This window comes from Hyla sarda, chromosome 5 (genome assembly GCF_029499605.1).
Source record: "Hyla sarda isolate aHylSar1 chromosome 5, aHylSar1.hap1, whole genome shotgun sequence".
NCBI lineage: Eukaryota > Metazoa > Chordata > Amphibia > Anura > Hylidae > Hyla > Hyla sarda.
The window spans coordinates 323,699,423-323,727,284 of NC_079193.1; the positions used below are offsets into that span (position 1 = coordinate 323,699,423).

A 27,862-nucleotide genomic window follows, 5' to 3' on the forward strand; every position below is an offset into this window, starting at 1 on the left:
GCTAAATTGCATGGTCAATGGCGTACATCGACCGATTCTAGAGGAATTCCTACAATTGTTGCCACGTAAACAAATAAAGGGGTTTTTTTTGTGTACAAATCCCTACAAATTATAGTATATCATGAGGAACCAGTTAGATTTAAAGCTTCATATATGACCTCCTGCACAAAATGTATAACCCAACACTATGGAGTTCTTTATTGAAATTAAATTAGCATTTTTATTATATCCATTTAAAAACAAGATAAAACATGAAAACCATAATGGAAGAAACTCCCGCAGGGGTGAACTGGAACAAAAGGGCCTCACTACCTGCTATCACATGTAAACATGGTACAATATGTGCAAATCAAGGGTAAGGAATGCATTACATACAAAGTAAATAGACAATAGCCTCCAATTGTATATAAGTGCAAGCATAAGGTACAAACCCAACAGTCGAGGATTACAAAAAGTGTGAAGAAGTGGAGCAGGAGTGATGCCACCCCAACGTACGTTTCGGTACTGTCCTTCGTCCCCCACACTTTACAATAAAATACTGAAAGACATTATAATGTGCACAGAGCTTTTCAACATTGATCAAGACATATAAACATCATACAAGGAGGAAAGGGGCTGTAACTAGGAGTAATCTAGCTAAATTAAACTTCTAAGGACAGATTTTTGTCCTAGTGAGTCAAACCTTTTAACCACCAATATCACCTACCGTTTCTTGGACATGGGCTGGAAATAGTTCTGTATTCTATTTGAGGACTCCATTCTCTGTGAGACTTTCTGTTTATGCGAGGCAGGACTTTCTGCCTGTGATGGTGGCCGAGGCCTTTCTTGGGGGGAATCCTGAAAAAGTGCAGTTCTGCAATCATTCCTGGCACCAGCTTCCACATCCTGATCCTTTGCGGGGTCAGTTTTACTGCTTCTTCGGTTATTTTTGGGTGTCTCTCTAACTTCACGAACCCCACTGACATCCATCCTAAACCATGAGATTAAAAGCAGTCAATAGCCTTATTCTATACACTTAGCTTGTAGGATTTCATAGATTTTTCCCATGTAAGTCTTTCCATGATTACCATCACCTACCACTTATCTGTGTGGGGTTGAGGCTCTGTGTCTGCCACATAAGCTGTGGTGTTGAATGTAGCTGGAGGCAACACAGTCTCATCTACAGCCATGCTGGAAGACTGGGTAGATCCCATAATATTTTGTCTGCCATTCTTTTCTAAAAAGATAAATATATAAAAATCCCTTAAAATACAATTCAAAGTGAACGATAAAAAAAGACTAACCTTGATGCTAGTACATACTGGTCCCTGGCATAAGGGTTTTTGGTGGCCAAATATTCAAAGGAATCAAGTCTGTCCTTTTATTACGATTCTTTTTTTAAATAACTATTTATATATATTCTATATTTATATATAGATCTATATATATTCTATATGAATGGGAACCCTTCAGACTAAAAATGAAGTCCTATCTGTGGGCAGAATGTAAAAGAAGCTGAGAAGATTCATATACAGTGTTGTGAGAAAAAATTCTATATAACTTGTGATTGTGTCACCTAATCACTGGTCATTCTGGGCTACTACTTTATTGAATGTCAGTCCCTCCCGTTCAAGCTAACAGACATATTCATCAATCATGACGTACGACCTACACCAATTGCCATATACTTGGCTACGTCAGTCATTCCCATAGACCAGTGTTTTTCAAACAGTGTGCTTGCAGCGGTTGCAAAACTACAACTTCCAGCATGCCCGGACATCGAACAGCTGTTAACTTTTTTGCTTTCCATTATTTTATTTGGAAAATGGGAGGGCGATTTAAAATGTTATTAGGCACACAACAGGGTAAGTGACCTCCAGCAGTCATCTTAACTTATCAGAACCTCGCAATTTCACTGCGGATATCCCGATCAGCCCAAAGCGTACATTTATGTTTTTTGTCCTTAAAGGAGATATATCATGCCCAAAAACGTATTCCCTATTCGCAGGATAGGGGATAAGTTTTAGATCGTGTGGGGGTTCGACCGCTGGGACTTCCTGCGATCTCCGTAACACAAAGTGGCCCTATGAATGGAAGACTGACTTAACACACAAATAAAAATAAAAATTCCTTGTTTTCCCATCCACTAACACATAAAACGTAACTTTTATTATAGCCTTTCTAGATTAAAAACCTCAAGCCACTGGTATCATCAGTGTGTCAACGATTTACTAAATTGTACAAAGTGCTACTCAGTGTCTCAATGTAAACATTATTCGTGTTTGATAGTGTGGCTGCAGTCCACCTCTATCACTGGACACATAAGACCTAGTAGGTGATATCTAAAATCTTACACATTACTCCCCCGACGTTTCACCACAGAACAGTGGCTTTATCAAGGGCAAATGACCTGTGATCTCCTGCACAAGGCCCACTGCTCTTCCTACGAAGGAGGGGAAGGGGGGAAGACACCCACATAAAATGAAGGCTGACACACCCCCTCCATATATCTCTATGGGAGATAAGTTTGGCTATTTTCGGCTCTCCCATAGAGTAGTATGGAGGGGGCGTGTCAGCCACCGCTTTGTGCAGGGGTTGTGGCGCTCCATTCCCGGGAAGAGCCGTGGCCCCATACAGGAGATCGTGGGGGGTTCCAGCGATCTAACCCTTCTCCCTGTGATCTATAACGTATCCCCTATCTGCAGTGGTTCCAACAGCTGGAGGCACCCTGGTCAGGAATCACTGTCTTAAGGGTATAAAAGGAATCTCTGAGCACAAGAGGAAGGGTAGAAGTTAAAATGTAACTAAAGTTCCAGTCTTGCAGGTCTGAAAAATAAAAACTGGGAAAAACATGCTCTGGCAGTATCTTAGGTATCACTACTGCAAGTGTCCAGGAGGCAGATCCTTTATGCTGCACAAAGCTCTCCATGCTGACCACTTTACAGTCAGTAGGTTTGAGCAAACAAAACTGCTGACAGGTTCCCTTTAAACTCTTTCCCACTTTCTATGTATAACAAAGGCCTATTGTATTACACTTCTGGTAGTTCTCCCTTAAGCTCAGATGGCCTATTCCTTACAAAACCTTGACAGTTCAGGTTATTTTTTTTCTGCAGAAAGTAAATGAAGTGCGGCCGTACCAGCCTGGTTCCTATTTGCAGAGTCTTGTAGAGGATTGCAATATATTTCTGTTGACACGTAGATAACAGCTAAACCAATTTCAGCTTCGGGAATAGTTCTCAGGCCCTTTCTGTAAAGAAAGATTTGTGTTTTAGTATATCTTGTAACACAATACAACAATAGCTGCTGTATGCACTTATGTGATACCAAAGATCAGATTATGTGGTAAATAGTGATGAAAATCTGAATTACAAGCGGGTACAAAAAAAAGGGTAACAAATGGTGACAACTGGCGATAGTAATGCAAGAACTAACAACACTGGGAACACAGGAAACCTACAGGTGATTTGTTGCTCTGACCAGTCCTATCTATGGGCAGCACAGTATACAGTGGAGGACATCAGGCTTGGGGATATATTGTTTTCTATAATTTGATTCAGTATTGATCAAAGTCATTTAGCTGTTGTCAGCATTGAAAAGATCAGACCTAAAAATACTTAAAGGGGTATTCCAGGAAAAAACTTTTTTTATTTTTATTTATTTTTTATATATATCAACTGGCTTCAGAAAGTTAAACAGATTTGTAAATTCCTTATATTCAAAGATCTTAATCCTTCCAATAATTATCAGTTGCTGAAGTTGAGTTGTTTTCTGTCTGGCAACAGTGCTCTCTGCTGACATCTCTGCTTGTCTCGGGAACTGCACTGAGTAGAAGAGGTTTTCTATGGGGATTTGCTTCTAAACTGGGCGCTTCCAGAGACACGTGTCATCAGAGAGCACTTAGACAGAAAAGAACTAAACTTCAGCAGTTCATAAGTACTGAAAGGATTAAGATTTTTTTAATAGAAGTAATTTACAGATCTGTTTAACTTTCTGGAGCCAGTTGATATATAAAAAAAAAAGTTTTTTTCCTGGATAACCCCTTTAACACTAAATATCAACAGTGTCAGCCCCTCTATACTTTTCACAGATAGAGGAGCATAAGATACCTGGCATTTCCTCTTCTGTGGTTCTGCTGTCATGATCTTGTTAAATTTTATAATCCTCCCAGTTCACTGCCCCCATCATGATAACCCACCCCCTGCCTTTATTTTTATTATTTGTTAGTTTTCTACCTTGATATTGCTCTGTATTTTCTGCTCAGTCTCAATCAGATTCACAGACTGGAAAGGGGTGTTCCCCAACAGGAGTGACATCATCTGAAGCCATACAGGGGAGAACTTCCTCCCTCACTCTGCTACACACAGCCCAGAGCAGTTCAGTGTGAGATGAGCTTTGATTGGCTAAAGCTGCACAGCACTCCAGATTGCATTTCCAAATTTTGGACTTCTGCCAGGCCAGCAGGAGTGTGCGCATGAGTTGTGGGGAAATGTCCTCTGGACAAGTAGAGAGACACCTAGTGGCAGCTTTTTTTAAACACAAATAAAACATAGAAAACTTAATTTTTTATTTTTTTTAAACAAAGTATATTAGAAAGATTTTTCATTTACCATAAGGAGTGCAATAGCTACATTTTAAGTTTTAGTTTTAATGATAGTGCCCATTTAAAGGAATGGAGCCAAGTTGTAATACCACAAACAACCCGAGGACAGGTGTGCTGCTGTTTTTGGAAGAAATTAGCAATACCCAATTTTATTCTACAAACATTTACTATGTACACACACTAAGTGACTGTAAAAATGTATTTAAAAAAAGAAAGCAGTAATGTTTAACCTCTGCAGCACATCCACTGTAGAAGTGATCCAGGTCGGGAAGTCCTGGGACTCTGATGACTGTGACTCTGTTCCCCCTGCATCGATCACACAAACATTAGGATTTTCTAGCAGGGACTTGTCATCCAGTTCTCCTGTCAAAAGTTTTGTCTTGCCCCCTCCTAAGTGAACTGCTGCACCTAATTTCTTGTGCTGTAAAGGTGAAAAGAAAACACAGCTTAAGTCATAACTACAATAAATAATAAAAACTATATACCTGATTTAAAGTGCACTGAATGTTATATCTTCTTCCCATCACAACGATTACACTGTTCTACAGGTAAAAAGTTGTGAGAATGAAAACAGCTGTTCCGACTAATTTTGGGGTGCTAAAAACGAAAATTAACATTGAAAAAATGAATATTGCTCTAGTTTCCATGATACAGTGGTCCCTCAAGTTACAATATTAATTGGTTCCAGGACGGCCATTGTATGTTGAAACCATTGTATGTTGAGACCAGAACTCTATGGAAACCTGGTAATTGGTTCTAAAGGCACCAAAATGTCATCCAAAAATAGGAAAAAGTGAGGATTAAAGAAAAATAAGTAGAAAACTTATATATATATATATATATATAATATATATATATATTATATATTATATATATATATATATATATATATATATATATATATATATATATATATATATATATATATATATAGCAAATCCTTACATATAAAAGTAAGACAGATCTGCTGGGAGCTGTAATCACTGTCTATGTCAGTGTTTCCCAAGCAGGTAGCCTCCAGCTGTTGCAAAACTACAACTACCAGCATGCCAGGACAGCCAAAGGCTGTCCGGGCATGCTGGGAGTTTTAGTTTTCCAACAGCTGGGGGCACCCTGCTTGGGAAACACTGGTCTATGTAGAGGAAAGGAGCTTCTTCGGGGTCCTGTACAGTAAACACAATGTCCTAAAAAAGTAACATGGAGTCGCCCTCACCTGGTGTCCAAAGGAGCAGGTAACCCTGGCACAGGTAAAGAGTACAGAACATTTACAACCTCCCTGTACTGTAGGGGACACTACCAGACACCATTCAGTGCATACACTTCAGTAATACAGGGGTTTTACCAGTGAATGCCCATTCTGATTGGCCGGTTCTTCCAGCTATTGACACATTTCGCAGATCTGGACTGTCCGTAGCATTGTATGTTGAGTCTGGTTTCAACTTACGATGATCGAGAAAAAAAATCGAGTGTATGTTGAAACTATTGTATGTCGAGACCATTGTAAGTTGTGGGAACACTGTATAAGCAACAAACTAATGAAGTAAGGTTTATAAAATGCCTGATGCAACTTACACCATAGATTACATACACAGAATTGCTCTACTATTCACAGATATATTATTTCTAGTTATTTGTATTCTTTTCAGTGTTGCCGCAATTGCTTTATTTGCTACATTGATATTTTCATCCTTAATTATGTTTGCTTATACTTCTAACTCATGTTGACAGGGGTTACTTCAGTGCTTGCAATCATATTTTACATTTCACTCATGTTGCTAGGGGTTATTGCAGCACTTGCAATCGCATTGTTGCCCTCATCATCTTTTTGCATGTTGATAATTTTTGCACATTTGCTGTATAGTTTTTGCTTCACTTTCTTTGGACACATTGTTGGTGGCTACTTGTAGTCTTTATAATGCTATCAAAATTGTCTCATATACACTTTGGCATTTTTACTCTTGACACTGGTTATGTTTGGCAACACATCTGAGTTATGTTGCTAGGGGTCACCATAGCGCTTGATACATACCATGCTGCGCATCCCTATTAGTCTTTTCCATATGTGAGCCGGAATTGCCCGGATATGTCGGCACATGCTGGAAATTCCAGCCCGAGGTCTTGCGGGCTTAACCATATGCAATCATTCATTCATTCCCATTACCAGCACATATAAACCATGTTTTAACAGATCTCTACAGCCATGATTAAGAGCTCTTTTGCAGCTTGAAACGCGTCGGCGTACTGTTTTTAGGGGCTTGTCTCCCCCCCCCCCCCCTTTTGGTTTGTGTTTGATTTTGACTATTTTAACACGAGCTAGTAAAAGCTACGTTTTACTTTTTTCCTAACCCTGTGAGCTGGATCCCTGTTCATATGGTTCTCATAGATTACATAGTCAGTATTGGTGACCAATAGAAAATCACCTAGCGTACCACAATGATGCAATATTAGCCAATATTACATCACCAAATTCTATAAAAGTCATATACTACGGTTTTATGTCCGGGTGAAAAACCGGCTACAACCCGTATATGTTTTTTTAAAATGGTGGTCAGTGGGAGCCGTACCGAACCGTATGTGCGTACGGTTCCATCTGGTTTGCACAATACGGTTTTGCAGTTTGCACATGCTCAGTGCACACCGAAAGTTCTTTCCACAAATAGAACAAGAAGAACTTTAATTAAGGACAAACATAAAACTGTATCAGTTTTTTTTTTATTTCTTTCAAAAAACGTATTAAACCGTATGCAACCGGACATCCGTTTTCAAACCATATACAGTTTAAAACCGGTCAGAGGTTGTATATGGTTCGGTCCGGTTTTGAGACATAGGTTTTTTTGTAAAAAAAAAAAGTGATACGGGAACAGTACTGCAAAAACGAGATGTGAATGCAGCCTAACATGGCTTTCTAACATCTGTGGATTCTTTGTCCTTTGTTGTACTCCAGCTATACGCCATGTCTGTCACACTGTAGATTGTATAGTTTGTTGATGTTATTCTGTTAATAGCGCACAGGAAATGCTTCTGTATATTTAGGGTCAGGAAGCACACGGCGGAAATACCTAGGCCTCACATACAGTAGATACCTGCTTTGCAGTTAAAAAAAGGAAGGTCTTGTCTTTAAAGACTGTTCTTCGATTTGCGTTTTCTGAAAGATCCAGGGACTCAGACTGCAGGGACGGCTCGTCGATGATAGGAAAGAAACTGGAAAAATGTAACAAATATGATAAGATAAAAATAACAGGGGAGATTCATCAAGACCTGTGCTGGGGAAACGTTGACCAGTTGCCCATAGCAACCAGATCGCTTCTTTTATTTTTCAGAGGCCTTTTCAAAGATGAAAGAAGCGATCTGATTAGTTGCTATGGGTAACTGGTCAAGTTTTCCACAGCACAGGTCTTGATGAATCCCCCCCAACAATTTATAAAATATACATAGTACAAAAAAAAAAAAAACTGACATGGGCTACATGCAGCTTGGCAACTAATTTATTTTGACTGCTCCTAAATGCATCTACAATGACAAAAGAGGAAACTTTCCAAACAGTCTTCATTAAAAGGAATTTCTCAGCTTTATTAAACAGACATCTTATCCCCTATCCAAAAGGGACCCCCGCGATCCCGGCTGCGGCAGCCCAGACATCCGGTGCACGGAGGGAACTTCATTCCGTGCCGAATGACTGGCAATGCGGGGCGGAGGCTCGTGATGTCACGGCCACACCCTCAATGCAAGTCTATGGGAGGGGGAGTCACGCCCCCTACCATAGATTTGCATTGAGAGGGCGTGGCCATGACATCACGAGCAGGGCACGGCCGTGACGTCATGAGTCTCCGGCGCTGCACCCGACGCTCTAAACGAACATCTGGTGCAGAAGGGAGATCGTGAGATCAGACATCTTATCCTTTGGATAGGGGACAAGATGTGTAGTGGCGGAGTACCCCTTTAAGGTATAAAAGCAATCTGTACCTTTTCTGGAACTGATAGTAGGTGCCAATTTTATAAAATCTCGTTTTTTGTCAGCCAAGTGTCAAGGAGGCGGGGCCAAGCTGCTCAAGTGTTACAGCCTGGCACTGCTGCTTGCTTGCCTTCAGCTCCCAGCCTCTCCTTAATTGATGAATAGGTGATAAGGGCAAGTGAGGAGTTGAGAGAGATGGTAGCACTTGAGCAGCTCAACTCCACCTCCTTGACACTTCGCTGAGAAAAAGTAGATATTATAAGTTTGGTCACCATTTGCTTTACCTCTTTACAGCTATCCTGTGTTATTTGCTGTTCTTAGCAGCTAAAAGAGCAGACAGATTCCCTTTATAATTTTTCTACAGTTTTGTGTCTACCTGTAGACCTATGTGTCTCCGTGGAAACAGACTACAAACAAACCCTGTGTGGACTGATCCCGCAGTCATGCTCCCTTCTATCCCATAATTTCTGCTAAAATACCAATTGTGTGTTAGGAAGAACTAGAGGAAAAATGGAAGGGAGCTCAGGGGAGGACATACAGTCATGGTCATAAATGTTGGTACCCCTGAAATTTTTCTAGAAAATGAAGTATTTCTCACAGAAAAGGATTGCAGTAACACGTTTTGCTATACACATGTTTATTCCCTTTGTGTGTATTGGAACTAAACCAAAAAAGGAGGAAAAAAAGCAAATTGGACATAATGTCACCAAACTCCAAAAATGGTCTGGACAAAATTATTAGCACCCTTTCAAAATTGTGGAAAAATAAGATTGTTTCAAGCATGTGATGCTTCTTTAAACTCACCTGGGGCAAGTAACAGGTGTGAGCAATATAAAAATCACACCTGAAAGCAGATAAAAAGGAGAGAAGTTCACTTAGTCTTTGCATTGTGTGTCTGTGTGCCACACTAAGCATCGGCAACAGAAAGAGGAGAAGAGAACTGTCTGAGGACTTGGGAACCAAAATTGTGGAAAAATATCAATAATCTCAAGGTTACAAGTCCATCTCCAGAGATCTAGATTTGTCTTTGTCCACAGTGCACAACATTATCAAGAAGTTTGCAACCCATGGCACTGTAGATAATCTCCCTGGGCGTGGACAAGACTACACTTTGCCAAAATCCTTCTGGGAAAACATCTTGTGGACAGATGAGACCAAGATAGAGCTTTTTGGTAAAGCACATAATTCTACTGTTTACCGAAACAGAATGAGGCCTACAAAGAAAAGAACACAATACCTACAGTGATATATGGTGGAGGTCAATGATGTTTTGGGGTTGTTTTGCTGCCTCTGGCACTGGGTGCCTTGAATGTGTGCAAGGCATCATGAAATCTGAGGATTACCAATGGATTTTGGGTCGCACTGTACATCCCAGTGTAAGAAAGCTGGGTTTGTGTCCGAGATCTTGGTTCTTCCAGCAGGACTTTAGTTCCAATACAAACAAAGGGAATGAACATGTGTATAGCAAAACATGTGTTGCTGCAATCCTTTTCTGTGAGAAATACTTCATTTTCTTAAAAAAATTCAGGGGTGCCAACATTTATGGCCATGACTGTACATGGTCTTCTATAAAAGGACATGACAAGTCCTCTGTACACCACAATAAAGTCACTTTTATGACCCTAGCACAAAATTCAAATTTTTTTATGACAACCTTGATGGTAATAGTTCACAATAATATCTGCAGCTGCCAACATCTGTAGAGCAAGGTGCATGCGCCCCGAGAGCCCCTGTGGAGATACCTTTGAGTTGCAGGCAGTGGTTTCTTCAGCTGGATGGCTTTTCTGATCTCACTGAAGTATTCTGGTTTTACGATAGCTCTGCAACAGATCAATGCACATAATGTCTAGAAGACAAGAAGGGGGAAAAGAAAATCAGAACTTTATTGAACAACAACAAAATGGAGCAGATTTACTATTCCAAATGCTCCACAATGGTGTCTCAATTTGTGCCAAAATAATAGTACATATGCCTTGCACCACATCCATTATGAGGGAGATTTATCAAAACTTGTGCAGATGAAAAGTTAAAGGGGTACTCCGCTGCCTAGTGCTTATTTCCACAACTTTTTCCCACTTACTTGCTGACTTCACATAACCCCGCTGTACTGTATGCGCCTTATCCATTCGCGCTGGCGTTCCATGAGTTGGCATTCTGTCTGGCTCACGTTGTTGTTTATTTCCGGTTGTTCAAAACTACCATTCCCCTAATACTTTGCGGCCTGATGATGCGCTTAGGTGCCACCTCTTTTTCCTTGTTCTTCTGCCCATCCATTTTTGTGTTCACACCTATGTGTAAGCCCCTTTTTTTGTTTGTTCCGCCCATAGGCGTCCTAGCTTCAGTCCCTTGTTGATTGTTTCCACGCCCATTATGTTCCGTTGCTCGGGAGCGAAATGTGCGCAGGCGCATCCCTACACTGCCAGCGTAGTGCTAACGTAGCATACGTTAGTAGCGTAGCCATGCGCAGTTCTCCTTCCAGTTCCGGCCTTACGTTCCTAGCGTACACCTGCGCATGCCCAGTTGGCCTTACAGCTCAGGGCTATGCTACTAACGTAAGCCCTTATCTGGAAGGACTACTGTGCATGCGCTGGGCTACGCTACTGACGTAAGCTGTAAGCGTAGTGCTGAGAACGGGATTCACAAAACGGCCAGACATGCGCAATACGTGCCGAAGACGACTCCAAAAATATACACGGCGCATGCGCCAGGCGCAAAGGAGGATTGGACCAGGCTAGGACGCTCACACAAGGGGCGGAAAAAAAAGAGAAATATGTCAGCCACACACAATTGCAAAGAATGAATATTCAACAAGTGGGCCGGCTTGACTACCGACACGGGAGGAGGGAAATGCTGACGTCAATGCCGACACTGCAGGGCGGGCTGGCAACCAAATGGCCACAAACGTTGTCAGCAGTCACGGAGCTGCAAAAAACTACACTACTTCCTGCACATAGAAACAGTAAGTATAACGGAAAGAATATGTATTATTGACACAGCAAGCATATTAGAGAGTTAAACAACTTGACACAATGGGCAAATGTATTGATAAGGTCACAGCAGCGGAGTCCCCCTTTAACATTTAAGGTCGCTTTTCAAAAATAAAAGATGCGATCTGATTGGATGCTATGGGCAACTTTCCTGTGTACAGGTTTTGATAAATCTCCCCCTATCTGTTTAAACATTTTTTTAAAAAAGGGTTGTACCTTAGAGGTAAAGGGTGTGGCTTAGTTCAAATGGGTGTGGCTAGAAACACAACACTGCGCCAAAAACTGCAGCATTTTAGCACAAAATATTGGCATAAAGTAAACCAACCAATAAGCTGTATAAAGTTAGAAAACAGCATCTAAAAATGCATCAGGTCTATCAAACAGCCGGAGCTACTGTGATAAACATGGCTCCTCTTGTGTTAGACTGGATAAGTCAATCTGCTCCAATGTGCACTACATGCGATTTGGAGAGAGACCTTTCTGAGAAGTAACAAAAGACCAACAACGTGACAACTACAACACTGTCCATGACACACAAAATGTCCAGTACAACTACCAGAAAGAGGACCAGTCTGCTCTCATGAACGTGTACCTGTCATGTGCAAAAAATGTGTTTAATGTAGATAATAACATTATGGCCCTCATTTACTATTCTAAACCAGACTTGTTTTGTCGGGTTTTTTTGGCGCATCTTTGTCTGCGACATGTCGCAGACATCGTGCGCCAGTCTGCGACACTTTTTCCCGACGGACCCGATGTGGATTCTCCCAAACCCGAAAAAGGGGCGTAACCCGACATTTCTGAGCTTTCCCACGTATTGATAAAGGTTTCCGACCCGAATTTGTTGAATTGTTGTGGATTTTTTCCCGACAACTCAGAGGAGTTGGAAACCAAAACCAACAAAACCCACATGCGGCAAACAGGATGGGACATAATAATAAATACCAGGGGAAAAAAGCAGTCGGGTAAGAAAGCAAGATAGACTTACAACCCGATTTCCTAAGTAAATGAGGGCATATATGTATATTTGTAATATACATTGGTTAAAAAAAATATGTATATTTTTGGGTGAAAAATTCAGTCTTGTTCCGGCAGCTATTGTCTGTGTGTCTCTGTGCACAGACAAGATACGGGAAATGTTGGCGGGACAAGGAGGGCATTTTTTCACCCCAAATTTTTTTTAACCAATGTGTATTACACAAATTTACATATAATGTTATTATCTACATTATATAAAAAGTGTTTGCAAATGACAGGTACACTTTAAGGGAAAACTGTCAGCCTGTTCACCCACACTAAACCCAATACACTGTGTGGGTGAACAGGAGACAGATGGGGGGGGGGAGGGTCACTACGTCCTATAGGCCTGGAGATATGTCCCCCAGAAGATTCTCTACTATATTCCATGAATTGCACGCTGGAGGCGGACCCCACGACTCAATTTACATATGCATGTTCTGTGACTCCACCTCCCTAGGACGTGGAGTCACAGAACATGCATATGTAAATTGAGCTGGTGAGGCCCCGCCTCCAGCGTGCAATTCATGGAATATAGTAGAGGATCTTCTGGGGGACATATCTCCAGGCCTACGGGACATATTTTAGTAAGTGACCCCTCATCGGACTCCTGTTCACCCACACTATAATCCAGTGAATTGGTATTCATTTGTGTGGGTGAACAGGATCACAGTTTTCAAGTAAATATCTTTATGGACCGTATCAGTCCATGTTCTGCAGTAGATGCTATGGTTAGTCAGTCCATGTTCTGCAGTAGATGCTATGATTAGTCAGTCCATGTTCTGCAGTAGATGCTATGGTTAGTCAGTCCATGTTCTGCAGTAGATGCTATGATTAGTCAGTCCATGTTCTGCAGTAGATGCTATGATTAGTCAGTCCATGTTCTGCAGTAGATGCTATGATTAGTCAGTCCATGTTCTGCAGTAGATGCTATGGTTAGTCAGTCCATGTTCTGCAGTAGATGCTATGGTTAGTCAGTCCATGTTCTGCAGTAGATGCTATGATTAGTCAGTCCATGTTCTGCAGTAGATGCTATGGTTAGTCAGTCCATGTTCTGCAGTAGATGCTATGATTAGTCAGTCCATGTTCTGCAGTAGATGCTATGGTTAGTCAGTCCATGTTCTGCAGTAGATGCTATGATTAGTCAGTCCATGTTCTGCAGTAGATGCTATGATTAGTCAGTCCATGTTCTGCAGTAGATGCTATGGTTAGTCAGTCCATGTTCTGCAGTAGATGCTATGATTAGTCAGTCCATGTTCTGCAGTAGATGCTATGGTTAGTCAGTCCATGTTCTGCAGTAGATGCTATGATTAGTCAGTCCATGTTCTGCAGTAGATGCTATGATTAGTCAGTCCATATTCTGCAGTAGATGCTATGGTTAGTCAGTCCATGTTCTGCAGTAGATGCTATGGTTAGTCAGTCCATGTTCTGCAGTAGATGCTATGATTAGTCAGTCCATGTTCTGCAGTAGATGCTATGGTTAGTCAGTCCATGTTCTGGAGTAGATGCTATGATTAGTCAGTCCATGTTCTGCAGTAGATGCTATGGTTAGTCAGTCCATGTTCTGCAGTAGATGCTATGGTTAGTCAGTCCATGTTCTGCAGTAGATGCTATGATTAGTCAGTCCATGTTCTGCAGTAGATGCTATGGTTAGTCAGTCCATGTTCTGCAGTAGATGCTATGATTAGTCAGTCCATGTTCTGCAGTAGATGCTATGGTTAGTCAGTCCATGTTCTGGAGTAGATGCTATGGTTAGTCAGTCCATGTTCTGCAGTAGATGCTGAGGTTAGTCAGTCCATGTTCTGCAGTAGATGCTATGGTTAGTCAGTCCATGTTCTGGAGTAGATGCTATGATTAGTCAGTCCATGTTCTGCAGTAGATGCTATGGTTAGTCAGTCCATGTTCTGCAGTAGATGCTATGGTTAGTCAGTCCATGTTCTGCAGTAGATGCTATGGTTAGTCAGTCCATGTTCTGAGGTAAATGCTATGGTTAGTCAGTCCATGTTCTGCAGTAGATGCTATGATTAGTCAGTCCATGTTCTGCAGTAGATGCTATGATTAGTCAGTCCATGTTCTGCAGTAGATGCTATGATTAGTCAGTCCATGTTCTGCAGTAGATGCTGAGGTTAGTCAGTCCATGTTCTGCAGTAGATGCTATGATTAGTCAGTCCATGTTCTGCAGTAGATGCTGAGGTTAGTCAGTCCATGTTCTGCAGTAGATGCTATGGTTAGTCAGTCCATGTTCTGGAGTAGATGCTATGATTAGTCAGTCCATGTTCTGCAGTAGATGCTATGGTTAGTCAGTCCATGTTCTGCAGTAGATGCTATGGTTAGTCAGTCCATGTTCTGCAGTAGATGCTATGGTTAGTCAGTCCATGTTCTGAGGTAAATGCTATGGTTAGTCAGTCCATGTTCTGCAGTAGATGCTATGATTAGTCAGTCCATGTTCTGCAGTAGATGCTATGATTAGTCAGTCCATGTTCTGCAGTAGATGCTATGATTAGTCAGTCCATGTTCTGCAGTAGATGCTATGGTTAGTCAGTCCATGTTCTGCAGTAGATGCTGAGGTTAGTCAGTCCATGTTCTGCAGTAGATGCTGAGGTTAGTCAGTCCATGTTCTGCAGTAGATGCTATGGTTAGTCAGTCCATGTTCTGCAGTAGATGCTATGATTAGTCAGTCCATGTTCTGCAGTAGATGCTATGATTAGTCAGTCCATGTTCTGCAGTAGATGCTATGGTTAGTCAGTCCATGTTCTGCAGTAGATGCTGAGGTTAGTCAGTCCATGTTCTGCAGTAGATGCTATGATTAGTCAGTCCATGTTCTGCAGTAGATGCTATGGTTAGTCAGTCCATGTTCTGCAGTAGATGCTATGGTTAGTCAGTCCATGTTCTGCAGTAGATGCTATGGTTAGTCAGTCTATGTTCTGCAGTAGATGCTATGATTAGTCAGTCCATGTTCTGCAGTAGATGCTATGGTTAGTCAGTCCATGTTCTGCAGTAGATGCTATGATTAGTCAGTCCATGTTCTGCAGTAGATGCTATGATTAGTCAGTCCATGTTCTGCAGTAGATGCTATGATTAGTCAGTCCATGTTCTGCAGTAGATGCTATGGTTAGTCAGTCCATGTTCTGGAGTAGATGCTGAGGTTAGTCAGTCCATGTTCTGCAGTAGATGCTATGGTTAGTCAGTCCATGTTCTGCAGTAGATGCTATGGTTAGTCAGTCCATGTTCTGCAGTAAATGCTGAGGTTAGTCAGTCCATGTTCTGCAGTAGATGCTATGGTTAGTCAGTCCATGTTCTGCAGTAGATGCTATGATTAGTCAGTCCATGTTCTGCAGTAGATGCTGAGGTTAGTCAGTCCATGTTCTGCAGTAGATGCTATGGTTAGTCAGTCCATGTTCTGGAGTAGATGCTATGGTTAGTCAGTCCATGTTCTGCAGTAGATGCTATGGTTAGTCAGTCCATGTTCTGCAGTAGATGCTATGATTAGTCAGTCCATGTTCTGCAGTAGATGCTATGATTAGTCAGTCCATGTTCTGCAGTAGATGCTATGGTTAGTCAGTCCATGTTCTGCAGTAGATGCTATGATTAGTCAGTCCATGTTCTGCAGTAGATGCTATGATTAGTCAGTCCATGTTCTGCAGTAGATGCTGAGGTTAGTCAGTCCATGTTCTGCAGTAGATGCTGAGGTTAGTCAGTCCATGTTCTGCAGTAGATGCTATGGTTAGTCAGTCCATGTTCTGGAGTAGATGCTATGATTAGTCAGTCCATGTTCTGCAGTAGATGCTATGGTTAGTCAGTCCATGTTCTGCAGTAGATGCAATGATTAGTCAGTCCATGTTCTGCAGTAGATGCTATGGTTAGTCAGTCCATGTTCTGCAGTAGATGCTGAGGTTAGTCAGTCCATGTTCTGCAGTAGATGCTATGGTTAGTCAGTCCATGTTCTGGAGTAGATGCTATGATTAGTCAGTCCATGTTCTGCAGTAGATGCTATGGTTAGTCAGTCCATGTTCTGCAGTAGATGCTATGGTTAGTCAGTCCATGTTCTGCAGTAGATGCTATGATTAGTCAGTCCATGTTCTGCAGTAGATGCTATGGTTAGTCAGTCCATGTTCTGCAGTAGATGCTGAGGTTAGTCAGTCCATGTTCTGCAGTAGATGCTATGATTAGTCAGTCCATGTTCTGCAGTAGATGCTATGGTTAAACAGTCCATGTTCTGCAGTAGATGCTATGGTTAGTCAGTCCATGTTCTGCAGTAGATGCAATGATTAGTCAGTCCATGTTCTGCAGTAGATGCTATGATTAGTCAGTCCATGTTCTGCAGTAGATGCTATGGTTAGTCAGTCCATGTTCTGCAGTAGATGCTATGGTTAGTCAGTCCATGTTCTGCAGTAGATGCTATGGTTAGTCAGTCCATGTTCTGCAGTAGATGCTATGGTTAGTCAGTGCATGTTCTGAGGTAAATGCTATGGTTAGTCAGTCCATGTTCTGCAGTAGATGCTATGATTAGTCAGTCCATGTTCTGCAGTAGATGCTATGGTTAGTCAGTCCATGTTCTGCAGTAGATGCTGAGGTTAGTCAGTCCATGTTCTGCAGTAGATGCTATGATTAGTCAGTCCATGTTCTGGAGTAGATGCTATGATTAGTCAGTCCATGTTCTGCAGTAGATGCTATGGTTAGTCAGTCCATGTTCTGCAGTAGATGCTATGGTTAGTCAGTCCATGTTCTGCAGTAGATGCTATGATTAGTCAGTCCATGTTCTGCAGTAGATGCTATGATTAGTCAGTCCATGTTCTGCAGTAGATGCTATGGTTAGTCAGTCCATGTTCTGCAGTAGATGCTATGGTTAGTCAGTCCATGTTCTGGAGTAGATGCTATGGTTAGTCAGTCCATGTTCTGCAGTAGATGCTATGGTTAGTCAGTCCATGTTCTGCAGTAGATGCTATGATTAGTCAGTCCATGTTCTGCAGTAGATGCTATGATTAGTCAGTCCATGTTCTGCAGTAGATGCTATGGTTAGTCAGTCCATGTTCTGCAGTAGATGCTGAGGTTAGTCAGTCCATGTTCTGCAGTAGATGCTGAGGTTAGTCAGTCCATGTTCTGCAGTAGATGCTGAGGTTAGTCAGTCCATGTTCTGAGGTAAATGCTATGGTTAGTCAGTCCATGTTCTGCAGTAGATGCTGAGGTTAGTCAGTCCATGTTCTGCAGTAGATGCTATGGTTAGTCAGTCCATGTTCTGCAGTAGATGCTATGATTAGTCAGTCCATGTTCTGAGGTAAATGCTATGGTTAGTCAGTCCATGTTCTGCAGTAGATGCTATGATTAGTCAGTCCATGTTCTGCAGTAGATGCTATGGTTAGTCAGTCCATGTTCTGCAGTAGATGCTATGGTTAGTCAGTCCATGTTCTGCAGTAGATGCTGAGGTTAGTCAGTCCATGTTCTGCAGTAGATGCTGAGGTTAGTCAGTCCATGTTCTGAGGTAAATGCTATGGTTAGTCAGTCCATGTTCTGCAGTAGATGCTATGATTAGTCAGTCCATGTTCTGCAGTAGATGCTATGGTTAGTCAGTCCATGTTCTGCAGTAGATGCTATGATTAGTCAGTCCATGTTCTGCAGTAGATGCTATGATTAGTCAGTCCATGTTCTGCAGTAGATGCTATGGTTAGTCAGTCCATGTTCTGCAGTAGATGCGATGGTTAGTCAGTCCATGTTCTGCAGTAAATGCTGAGGTTAGTCAGTCCATGTTCTGAAGTAAATGCTATGGTTAGTCAGTCCATGTTCTGAGGTAAATGCTATGGTTAGTCAGTCCATGTTCTGCAGTAGATGCTATGATTAGTCAGTCCATGTTCTGAGGTAAATGCTATGGTTAGTCAGTCCATGTTCTACAGTAGATGCTATGATTAGTCAGTCCATGTTCTGCAGTAGATGCTGAGGTTAGTCAGTCCATGTTCTACAGTAGATGCTATGATTAGTCAGTCCATGTTCTGCAGTAGATGCTGAGGTTAGTCAGTCCATGTTCTGCAGTAGATGCTATGATTAGTCAGTCCATGTTCTGCAGTAGATGCTATGGTTAGTCAGTCCATGTTCTGCAGTAGATGCTATGGTTAGTCAGTCCATGTTCTGGAGTAGATGCTATGATTAGTCAGTCCATGTTCTGCAGTAGATGCTATGGTTAGTCAGTCCATGTTCTGCAGTAGATGCAATGATTAGTCAGTCCATGTTCTGCAGTAGATGCTATGGTTAGTCAGTCCATGTTCTGGAGTAGATGCTATGATTAGTCAGTCCATGTTCTGCAGTAGATGCTATGGTTAGTCAGTCCATGTTCTGCAGTAGATGCTATGGTTAGTCAGTCCATGTTCTGCAGTAGATGCTATGATTAGTCAGTCCATGTTCTGCAGTAGATGCTGAGGTTAGTCAGTCCATGTTCTGCAGTAGATGCTATGATTAGTCAGTCCATGTTCTGCAGTAGATGCTATGGTTAAACAGTCCATGTTCTGCAGTAGATGCTATGGTTAGTCAGTCCATGTTCTGCAGTAGATGCTATGATTAGTCAGTCCATGTTCTGCAGTAGATGCTATGGTTAGTCAGTCCATGTTCTGCAGTAGATGCTGAGGTTAGTCAGTCCATGTTCTGCAGTAGATGCTGAGGTTAGTCAGTCCATGTTCTGCAGTAGATGCTATGGTTAGTCAGTCCATGTTCTGCAGTAGATGCTGAGGTTAGTCAGTCCATGTTCTGCAGTAGATGCTATGGTTAGTCAGTCCATGTTCTGCAGTAGATGCTATGATTAGTCAGTCCATGTTCTGCAGTAGATGCTATGGTTAGTCAGTCCATGTTCTGCAGTAGATGCTATGGTTAGTCAGTCCATGTTCTGCAGTAGATGCTGAGGTTAGTCAGTCCATGTTCTGCAGTAGATGCTATGGTTAGTCAGTCCATGTTCTGCAGTAGATGCTATGATTAGTCAGTCCATGTTCTGAGGTAAATGCTATGGTTAGTCAGTCCATGTTCTGCAGTAGATGCTATGATTAGTCAGTCCATGTTCTGCAGTAGATGCTATGGTTCGTCAGTCCATGTTCTGCAGTAGATGCTGAGGTTAGTCAGTCCATGTTCTGCAGTAGATGCTATGATTAGTCAGTCCATGTTCTGCAGTAAATGCTATGGTTAGTTAGTCCATGTTCTGCAGTAGATGCTATGATTAGTCAGTCCATGTTCTGAGGTAAATGCTATGGTTAGTCAGTCCATGTACTGCAGTAGATGCTATGATTAGTCAGTCCATGTTCTGCAGTAGATGCTATGGTTAGTCAGTCCATGTTCTGCAGTAGATGCTGAGGTTAGTCAGTCCATGTTCTGCAGTAGATGCTATGGTTAGTCAGTCCATGTTCTGCAGTAGATGCTATGGTTAGTCAGTCCATGTTCTGCAGTAGATGCTATGATTAGTCAGTCCATGTTCTGCAGTAGATGCTATGGTTAGTCAGTCCATGTTCTGCAGTAGATGCTATGATTAGTCAGTCCATGTTCTGCAGTAAATGCTATGGTTAGTCAGTCCATGTTCTGCAGTAGATGCTATGATTAGTCAGTCCATGTTCTGAGGTAAATGCTATGGTTAGTCAGTCCATGTTCTGCAGTAGATGCTATGATTAGTCAGTCCATGTTCTGCAGTAGATGCTATGATTAGTCAGTCCATGTTCTGCAGTAGATGCTATGGTTAGTCAGTCCATGTTCTGCAGTAGATGCTATGGTTAGTCAGTCCATGTTCTGCAGTAGATGCTATGGTTAGTCAGTCCATGTTCTGCAGTAAATGCTGAGGTTAGTCAGTCCATGTTCTGCAGTAGATGCTATGGTTAGTCAGTCCATGTTCTGCAGTAGATGCTGAGGTTAGTCAGTCAATGTTCTGCAGTAGATGCTATGGTTAGTCAGTCTATGTTCTGCAGTAGATGCTATGATTAGTCAGTCCATGTTCTGCAGTAGATGCTATGGTTAGTCAGTCCATGTTCTGCAGTAGATGCTATGATTAGTCAGTCCATGTTCTGCAGTAGATGCTATGGTTAGTCAGTCCATGTTCTGCAGTAGATGCTATGATTAGTCAGTCCATGTTCTGCAGTAGATTCTATCATTAGTCAGTCCATGTTCTGCAGTAGATGCTATGATTAGTCAGTCTATGTTCTGCAGTAGATGCTATGATTAGTCAGTCCATGTTCTGCAGTAGATGCTATGATTAGTCAGTCCATGTTCTGCAGTAGATGCTATGGTTAGTCAGTCCATGTTCTGCAGTAGATGCTATGGTTAGTCAGTCCATGTTCTGCAGTAGATGCTATGATTAGTCAGTCCATGTTCTGCAGTAGATGCTATGATTAGTCAGTCCATGTTCTGCAGTAGATGCTATGGTTAGTAAGTCCATGTTCTGCAGTAGATGCTGAGGTTAGTCAGTCCATGTTCTGCAGTAGATGCTATGATTAGTCAGTCCATGTTCTGCAGTAGATGCTATGGTTAAACAGTCCATGTTCTGCAGTAGATGCTATGGTTAGTCAGTCCATGTTCTGCAGTAGATGCTATGATTAGTCAGTCTATGTTCTGCAGTAGATGCTATGATTAGTCAGTCCATGTTCTGCAGTAGATGCTATGATTAGTCAGTCCATGTTCTGCAGTAGATGCTATGGTTAAACAGTCCATGTTCTGCAGTAGATGCTATGGTTAGTCAGTCCATGTTCTGCAGTAGATGCTATGATTAGTCAGTCTATGTTCTGCAGTAGATGCTATGATTAGTCAGTCCATGTTCTGCAGTAGATGCTATGATTAGTCAGTCCATGTTCTGCAGTAGATGCTATGATTAGTCAGTCCATGTTCTGCAGTAGATGCTATGATTAGTCAGTCCATGTTCTGCAGTAGATGCTATGGTTAGTCAGTCCATGTTCTGCAGTAGATGCTATGGTTAGTCAGTCCATGTTCTGCAGTAGATGCTATGGTTAGTCAGTCTATGTTCTGCAGTAGATGCTATGATTAGTCAGTCCATGTTCTGCAGTAGATGCTATGATTAGTCAGTCCATGTTCTGAGGTAAATGCTGATGTTGGGCTATCCACAGTCTAGAGCTTGAATGAAACTTATGTCATGTTAGAAGATGATCCGAGGGCTGTTTTCCTCTTAAGCATATAAGCTTTCTAAAAAATATGGTAAAAACCACAAATTCAGCGATTGTATGAATGCTCTTCTCAGATTTAGTGATGTGGGAAAAAGTGAAGGAGAACCCCCAGGCTACTGGTGTGAAATATTCGAGAATAACCCGGGAAGGGAAATGTTGGAGGAAATAGCCAATTTAAACACATAAAGGCAAGTATCCGGAAAGGAAAATACAAGTGGCTACTGCAGGTGTCCGGCATGTGTGTGAACAAATACTCCACTTCAGATTAACTCCTTAACTACATAAGAAAGTTTCCATGTCACCTAACAACAAAAAAATAATTTTAAAATGTTTTATTCGTCAGTGTCTATGTGCTGAGACCCCTAGCAGTTGCTAGTTTCAATAAGCAAGGAGAAGAGCTCAGCTAAGTGCTTCTCTCTCCTCGCTACAGGCCCATAGAGAAAAAAAGGTGGCCAATGACATAAGACTGTCTGCATATTCCACCAAAACTGGCAATATCTGCCAAGAATAACCTACTGCCTATTGTAAATCATAAAGGAGGACCTGTAGCCAAGAGATTTTTTCATTACATAGCTTAGGGTGTCTAGATCACAAATCTTTCTACTGTTTCTTGATAGATCCTATTCCTGAGACAAGTGGGTTTATAGTTTGTCTGACAATCCCGAGAATTGTCAGATGGGCATGAACCTAATTTAAATAATGGGAGTGAATCAGGTGATGCTAATTCAGAACAGTAAAATCAAATTTTTGAGGGGTTTGTCCCATGTCCTTTTAAAAAGAGAACACAGAGGACATTTCAGCTTTCTATGTATGGGGCTGCAATATAAAATATTAGGTGGTTTAGATGTTATGGCTGATGGGTGTAAACTGATGGAAAAAATAAATTACATTGGTGTAGTACACAGGTCGTACACTAGAGTTAATTGAAGGTGGTAGATGTATGCGCACTGAATTGGAAAAAAATACCATTTGTAATATGCTTAATAAGGTATGGAGATTCACGAGACGATTATTAGGGATTAAGGGGAGTATGCACTATACACTACTGTGAGGTAATGGGTATTTCCCAGAGATGTTGAAATTGAAAGAATATGTAGAATATGGGAAAAAAAATGGGGTAGTTAGAGTTAATGACTTAGTGAAAAGAAATACACTGAAAGAGTGGAGAACACTTAATAGGGAATTTAACATAGAATAAATATTTCTCATATGTACAAATTAAAAGCGCATTTGAGAAGGAGAAGAATAATGCCAGATGTATAATAAATAGACCCGAACTAATGGATTACATATTTGGGTTACGATCTGTTTCTACAAAAGTATTGGGTACAGTATACAAGGGCCTGGTTGGATCTTCTATGGAAAGGAACCCATTGAAAAGCAGGGCAAAAAGGATGCAAGATGTAGGTCAGATAGAGGGAGGAGAATGGGGAGTGCTCCCTAATATTGTACATTTGTCCCTAAATATGAATCATAAAATCTCAATGATAAAATTGATACATAGGATACCATATACACCTGGGTTCCTGCACAGAATAGGAAAAAGACTGGACTCAAAATGTCCAAAGTGCGATATGGAAGAAGCAGACTTGGTCCACATGGTGTGGGCATGCCCAAAATGACATTCTTTTTGGAGAAAAGTTTATAAAAATAACATTTGATATTAAAACTGCGGTTTTAGGGATGGGACTAAGGGGGCAGGAGAGGAATAGTGTTATTATTAAAGTCTTTGGTTTAGCCAGAATATTTATTCTTAGGAGATGGTTTGCACCGAGGGTCCAAACTGTGCTGAATGGCAGAGAGAAGTAGAACAAATGAGAAGATTTGAGCATATCTACTATAGAGGGAGAAAACTGGGCCCGTATATAGAAAAGGAATGGAAGAAATGGGAGGAGGTAGCTTAGCTGGAAGTGGGCTGGGGGAAGGGAGGGGAAGGGGAAGGGGAGGGGATTTTTAGGACTATTTGTATATTTATGTGTGTTATGTAATGATATATTCTTATTTCATAAAATAAAATAAAAATTTGGAGGAAAAAAAAAATTGGTGGTATAAGGGGTAAAAACCCCTCAGATTGTATGTATTACTTGTATTATCCTGAATATCTGCCTACAGGATACAGAGCTGCTCCTGACAGTAACAGAAGGGTTGTGTTTTTAGTCCCTTTTGGTTTCTCCTTTCACTTTCATGTTCCAAACCTTTTAGTGGCTTTACTGTATAAGGCTCGGTATTGTTCATTCATGGTGAAGCTGCCTGTAGGCACATCCCATGTAACAATAATCGGCTTTGAAAGCCATTCAGACTTGTATATTATTTTTTGCGTTGCCACAGCAAACAGTGAATATCTGCTTTATGATCAAAATGTTCTTTTTGATGGGGGGGGGAGGGAGAGATGGTCCCATAGACTTGCATTGTGACTGTCTCAGTCACGGGGTTTAGAGTCGGGAGGGAATCAATTTCATACGCACTTCCCTATCCGAGTGTTCAGGCCCCGAACTACCAAAATATGTCTCTAACATACCAAGAATTAAAGGGAACCTCCAGGGTAGTATACACAGTAAAATCTCCCTTAGCGGACACCTCCCAATAGTGGACAGTTTTAAATTCCCCGGCAGAGTCCCATAGGACAATGAATTTGCCCCCTCCGAATAGTGGACACTTCCAATAGCAGATGCAGACACACCCAAAAGGGGACAAAACCCTCCCAATAGGGGATAAAACACTCCTATTAGGGAACACAACATTCCTAATAGGGGACAGTAGGGGACAAAACACTCCCAATAGGGGACAACCAGGCTTATGTGCCAGCCCTACCTTGAACACAGGGCCATAGTCAGGGGATTGAGCCTTTTTTACCCAATAAGGACATCTCTCAATAGCGAACACTTTTTTTACTCCCCGTGAGCGTCCGCTAATGGGAGATTCTACTGTATATATAAAAAAAAATCTCCAAAGCCATCACACTACCTAGATATGTTCTCTGTAAACCACCATGCCTGATATACATGGATCCTGTGGCCCGATGTCTTCTCTGGCTGCTTGATATTCTTTCCCCTCCTTCTCTCCCCTTGACGACATCCCCCAGCAATCATTGCAGCTCTGCTCTACCAGCCCCCACCCTCCTGTTCTGAGCAGCAGAGAGAGGTTCAGTGTCTGATTGGCTGAGGCTGCACACACCTCCCAGTTCTCAGCACTACAGAGGGTATGACTCATCAGTGCAGGGTAGAAACCACGTGGTCTATGTCTCTCAGGAGGGTGGGGGCGGCTTTCAGAGATTATTTTGGACAGAGTGGATGGCTGAATGATGTCCTTCCCTCACATCATGCATGTAAGTGACAACCAAAGAGGAGAAACTGCTCTATATAGCTAATGAATGATATTTAGACAATTAAATAGGTTGATGATAGTGAATGCATGGGCGTACCCAGCGTACCCCTTTAATTAAATATGCACTGTCATTTGAACAAACTTTGCAAAGATCAATAGTACAAACAAATATAAAGACAAGCCAATACAAGTATATGGAGGGAGCTCCGGCCCAGAAGCTCTGGGAGAACTGAAGATTATAAATGAAGCATGCAGAGCTGAAATCTGCTAAAAATGGCATATTCATGTTATATAATGGACATAAATATCCTGACTAGTGCTGCCCCCTGAAAAGTCACCCCGCTTTAGGCCATTTTGCCATAAGTTTAGAAATATGCTTGGGGACACTGTCCATTTGCGTACAAGCATTATCTTTGTGGCTGTTGTTTCGGGGGTTATACTGAAATAGCTTCACATAATTTTTCTTTCTCATAACACCATCTATGTTGTGGCATACACCAGTCCTCCATGTAGTAAAGCCCCCCACAACATAATGCTGCCACAAAATCCGTACTATCCTCTCTCTGGGGGACGGGGACAAAGTTCCTCGGCACATCTCCAAGCCTTTCTACCACCCACCAGCTTTGCACGTCCACCATCCGTCCACTATCTGTTGCAAGACTACAACCGCGGCATATGTCCTCACTGTAAGGGAATGCTGTGGGAATTGTAGTCTTTGAAAGAGAGAACTGCTCAAGTTATAAGGGCCCAGCAGGTGACCCAATGCTCCCAGTCAAACTTATCAGAAAATGGAAAAAAACTCACGGTAACCAACCAATGAATATGGGGAGTGACTATATTAAAACATAGCTTTTACTAAGTATTCTTAAAATATCAGTGCTGCATCCAGTGTGGATGACTAAGTGCAATAACCGGACAAAACATGAAAATAATTATCTCAATACTCATCAAGGATTCATGGATCGATTATACTCAGAATATAGAGTCAAGAGATAATAAAATCGTATTAAATATTGTCACGCTCAATATGATTTTGCTTAATGAGGTTTCTCTAGAAAAAGGTTTCTCGACGCGTTTCTGCCGAAGTATTTCGGCGTCCTCAGGGGAAACCTTTATAGAGTGTTTTTACATGAATAAAATTCCAAACATAACACTAAGAGCCTGATATAAGTCCGATGCTTATAATGTCAAGCAATCATAGAACAAAATAGCTGTAGAGGTAGCCTCAGGACATCAGGTACCTAGAAAGAAAGAGAGAGGACACAATATAGTATATAGTGGGGGACATCCATATTCCCTTTTCAATGATTCCCCCTCAGCTTCTACTCACATGCAGGCAATGCTGCCTAGGTATACCTGAAAAAAAGCACAAAAGGAAAAAACCTATTCACTCATTGTCCTGTGAAGAGAACCAAGGAGACAGTATCTGCTCCATATGTTGGTTACTCACGGTTACGATGTCCGGGCTTCAGAAGAAGTGGTGATGTGCAAACCTGCTTAAGCAGGGAGCCGCGATCCCCGGCTTCACTGCACACACCACATGTCAGCGGCGTCTGACGTGATATCCGGTCGCCCGGACACATGCGTCAGAGAGCCGCGCCCCGTCATACGCCTCTGGTAGGCGCGGCTAGGATATTCTATGCGCATGCGCAGAATAGCGGCGATGCCGGTCGCTAAAACGGCTAAGTGTTTACATAGGCTCAGTACAAATCGGTCTCGTCAGTAGACGCAACGAGCGCAATAGAGTAAAAAGAAAGAGGTAAGTCTATGAGGTCATACAAGGAGGGGCATGTGGTCATATTACCTGTGTATGTAATAGGTTTTGTTCTCAAAATAGAAACAGCAAGTCTGGACTCTCACCAACATTGGACCAACTAAAAACATATAATGATATATAAATATATTCTTTAGAACATAGTGTACTTATCAGGTATCAGTTTTTAATTTTTCAGGGGTATAGTGTCAACAGATATACATTTATTCATTCCAAAAAAGAGGAACCCACGGTATACCTAGGCAGCATTGCCTGCATGTGAGTAGAGGCTGAGGGGGAATCATTGAAAAGGGAATATGGATGTCCCCCACTCTATACTATATTGTGTCCTCTCTCTTTCTTTCTAGGTAACTGATGTCCCGAGGCTACCTCTACAGCTATTTTGTTCTATGATTGCTTGACATTATAAGCATCGGACTTATATCAGGCTGTTAGTGTTATGTTTGGCATTTTATTCATGTAAAAACACTCTATAAAAAGTTTTCCCCTGAGGACGCCGAGATACTTCGGCAGAAACGCGTCGAGAAACCTTTTTCTAGAGAAACCTCATTAAAGCAAAATCATATTGAGTGTGACAATATTTAATACGATTTTATTATCTCTTAACTCTATATTCTGGGTATAATCGATCCATGAACCCTTCATCCGGTTTGTCCGGTTATTGCACTTAGTCAACCACACTGGATGCAGCACTGATATTTTAAGAATACTTAGTAAAAGCTATGTTTTAATATAGTCACTCCCCATATTCATTGGTTGGTTACCGTGAGTTTTTTTTCCATTTTCGGAATTGTAGTCTTGCAACAGGTAGTGGTAGATGTGCGGCGTGGGCAGGAGAAAGGCTGTGAAGTTCTCCTCTGGATGCGTTCCACAGTCTAGACTGTCAAAGCGACGGGAAGATGTGGCGAAAAGCTTTGTCCCCGTCCCACTGGGAGAGGGTAGCAGTCATGGAATGAGAGGAACTGGGCTGTAAAGCAGAAAAATGTGTCCCTGTGCAGAGGGTCACATTCCGCTACAGGGACACAGTTTTCTTCATTACACAGGCTGTAACCTGTTTTAAAGGCGGTTTTGTTTTGGCAGCTGCTTCTTCGCTAA

The 27,862-nt window shown here is 41.7% G+C and overlaps 1 protein-coding gene across 2 annotated transcripts in view; it reads right to left on the minus strand.

The window, feature by feature from the left end:
- NBN (nibrin) overlaps nt 1-27,862 on the minus strand; it is a 92,496-nt gene that overhangs the window by 47,297 nt on the left and 17,337 nt on the right. For both annotated transcript variants that reach the window (XM_056522310.1, XM_056522311.1), the window contains exons 5-10: nt 10,274-10,377; nt 7,663-7,780; nt 4,810-5,000; nt 3,117-3,226; nt 1,078-1,216; nt 707-970 (exon numbers count right to left, since the gene is read on the minus strand). In XM_056522310.1, coding sequence (XP_056378285.1) covers nt 707-970; nt 1,078-1,216; nt 3,117-3,226; nt 4,810-5,000; nt 7,663-7,780; nt 10,274-10,377 — 926 coding nt within the window. The remainder of the gene's footprint in view (nt 1-706; nt 971-1,077; nt 1,217-3,116; nt 3,227-4,809; nt 5,001-7,662; nt 7,781-10,273; nt 10,378-27,862) is intronic.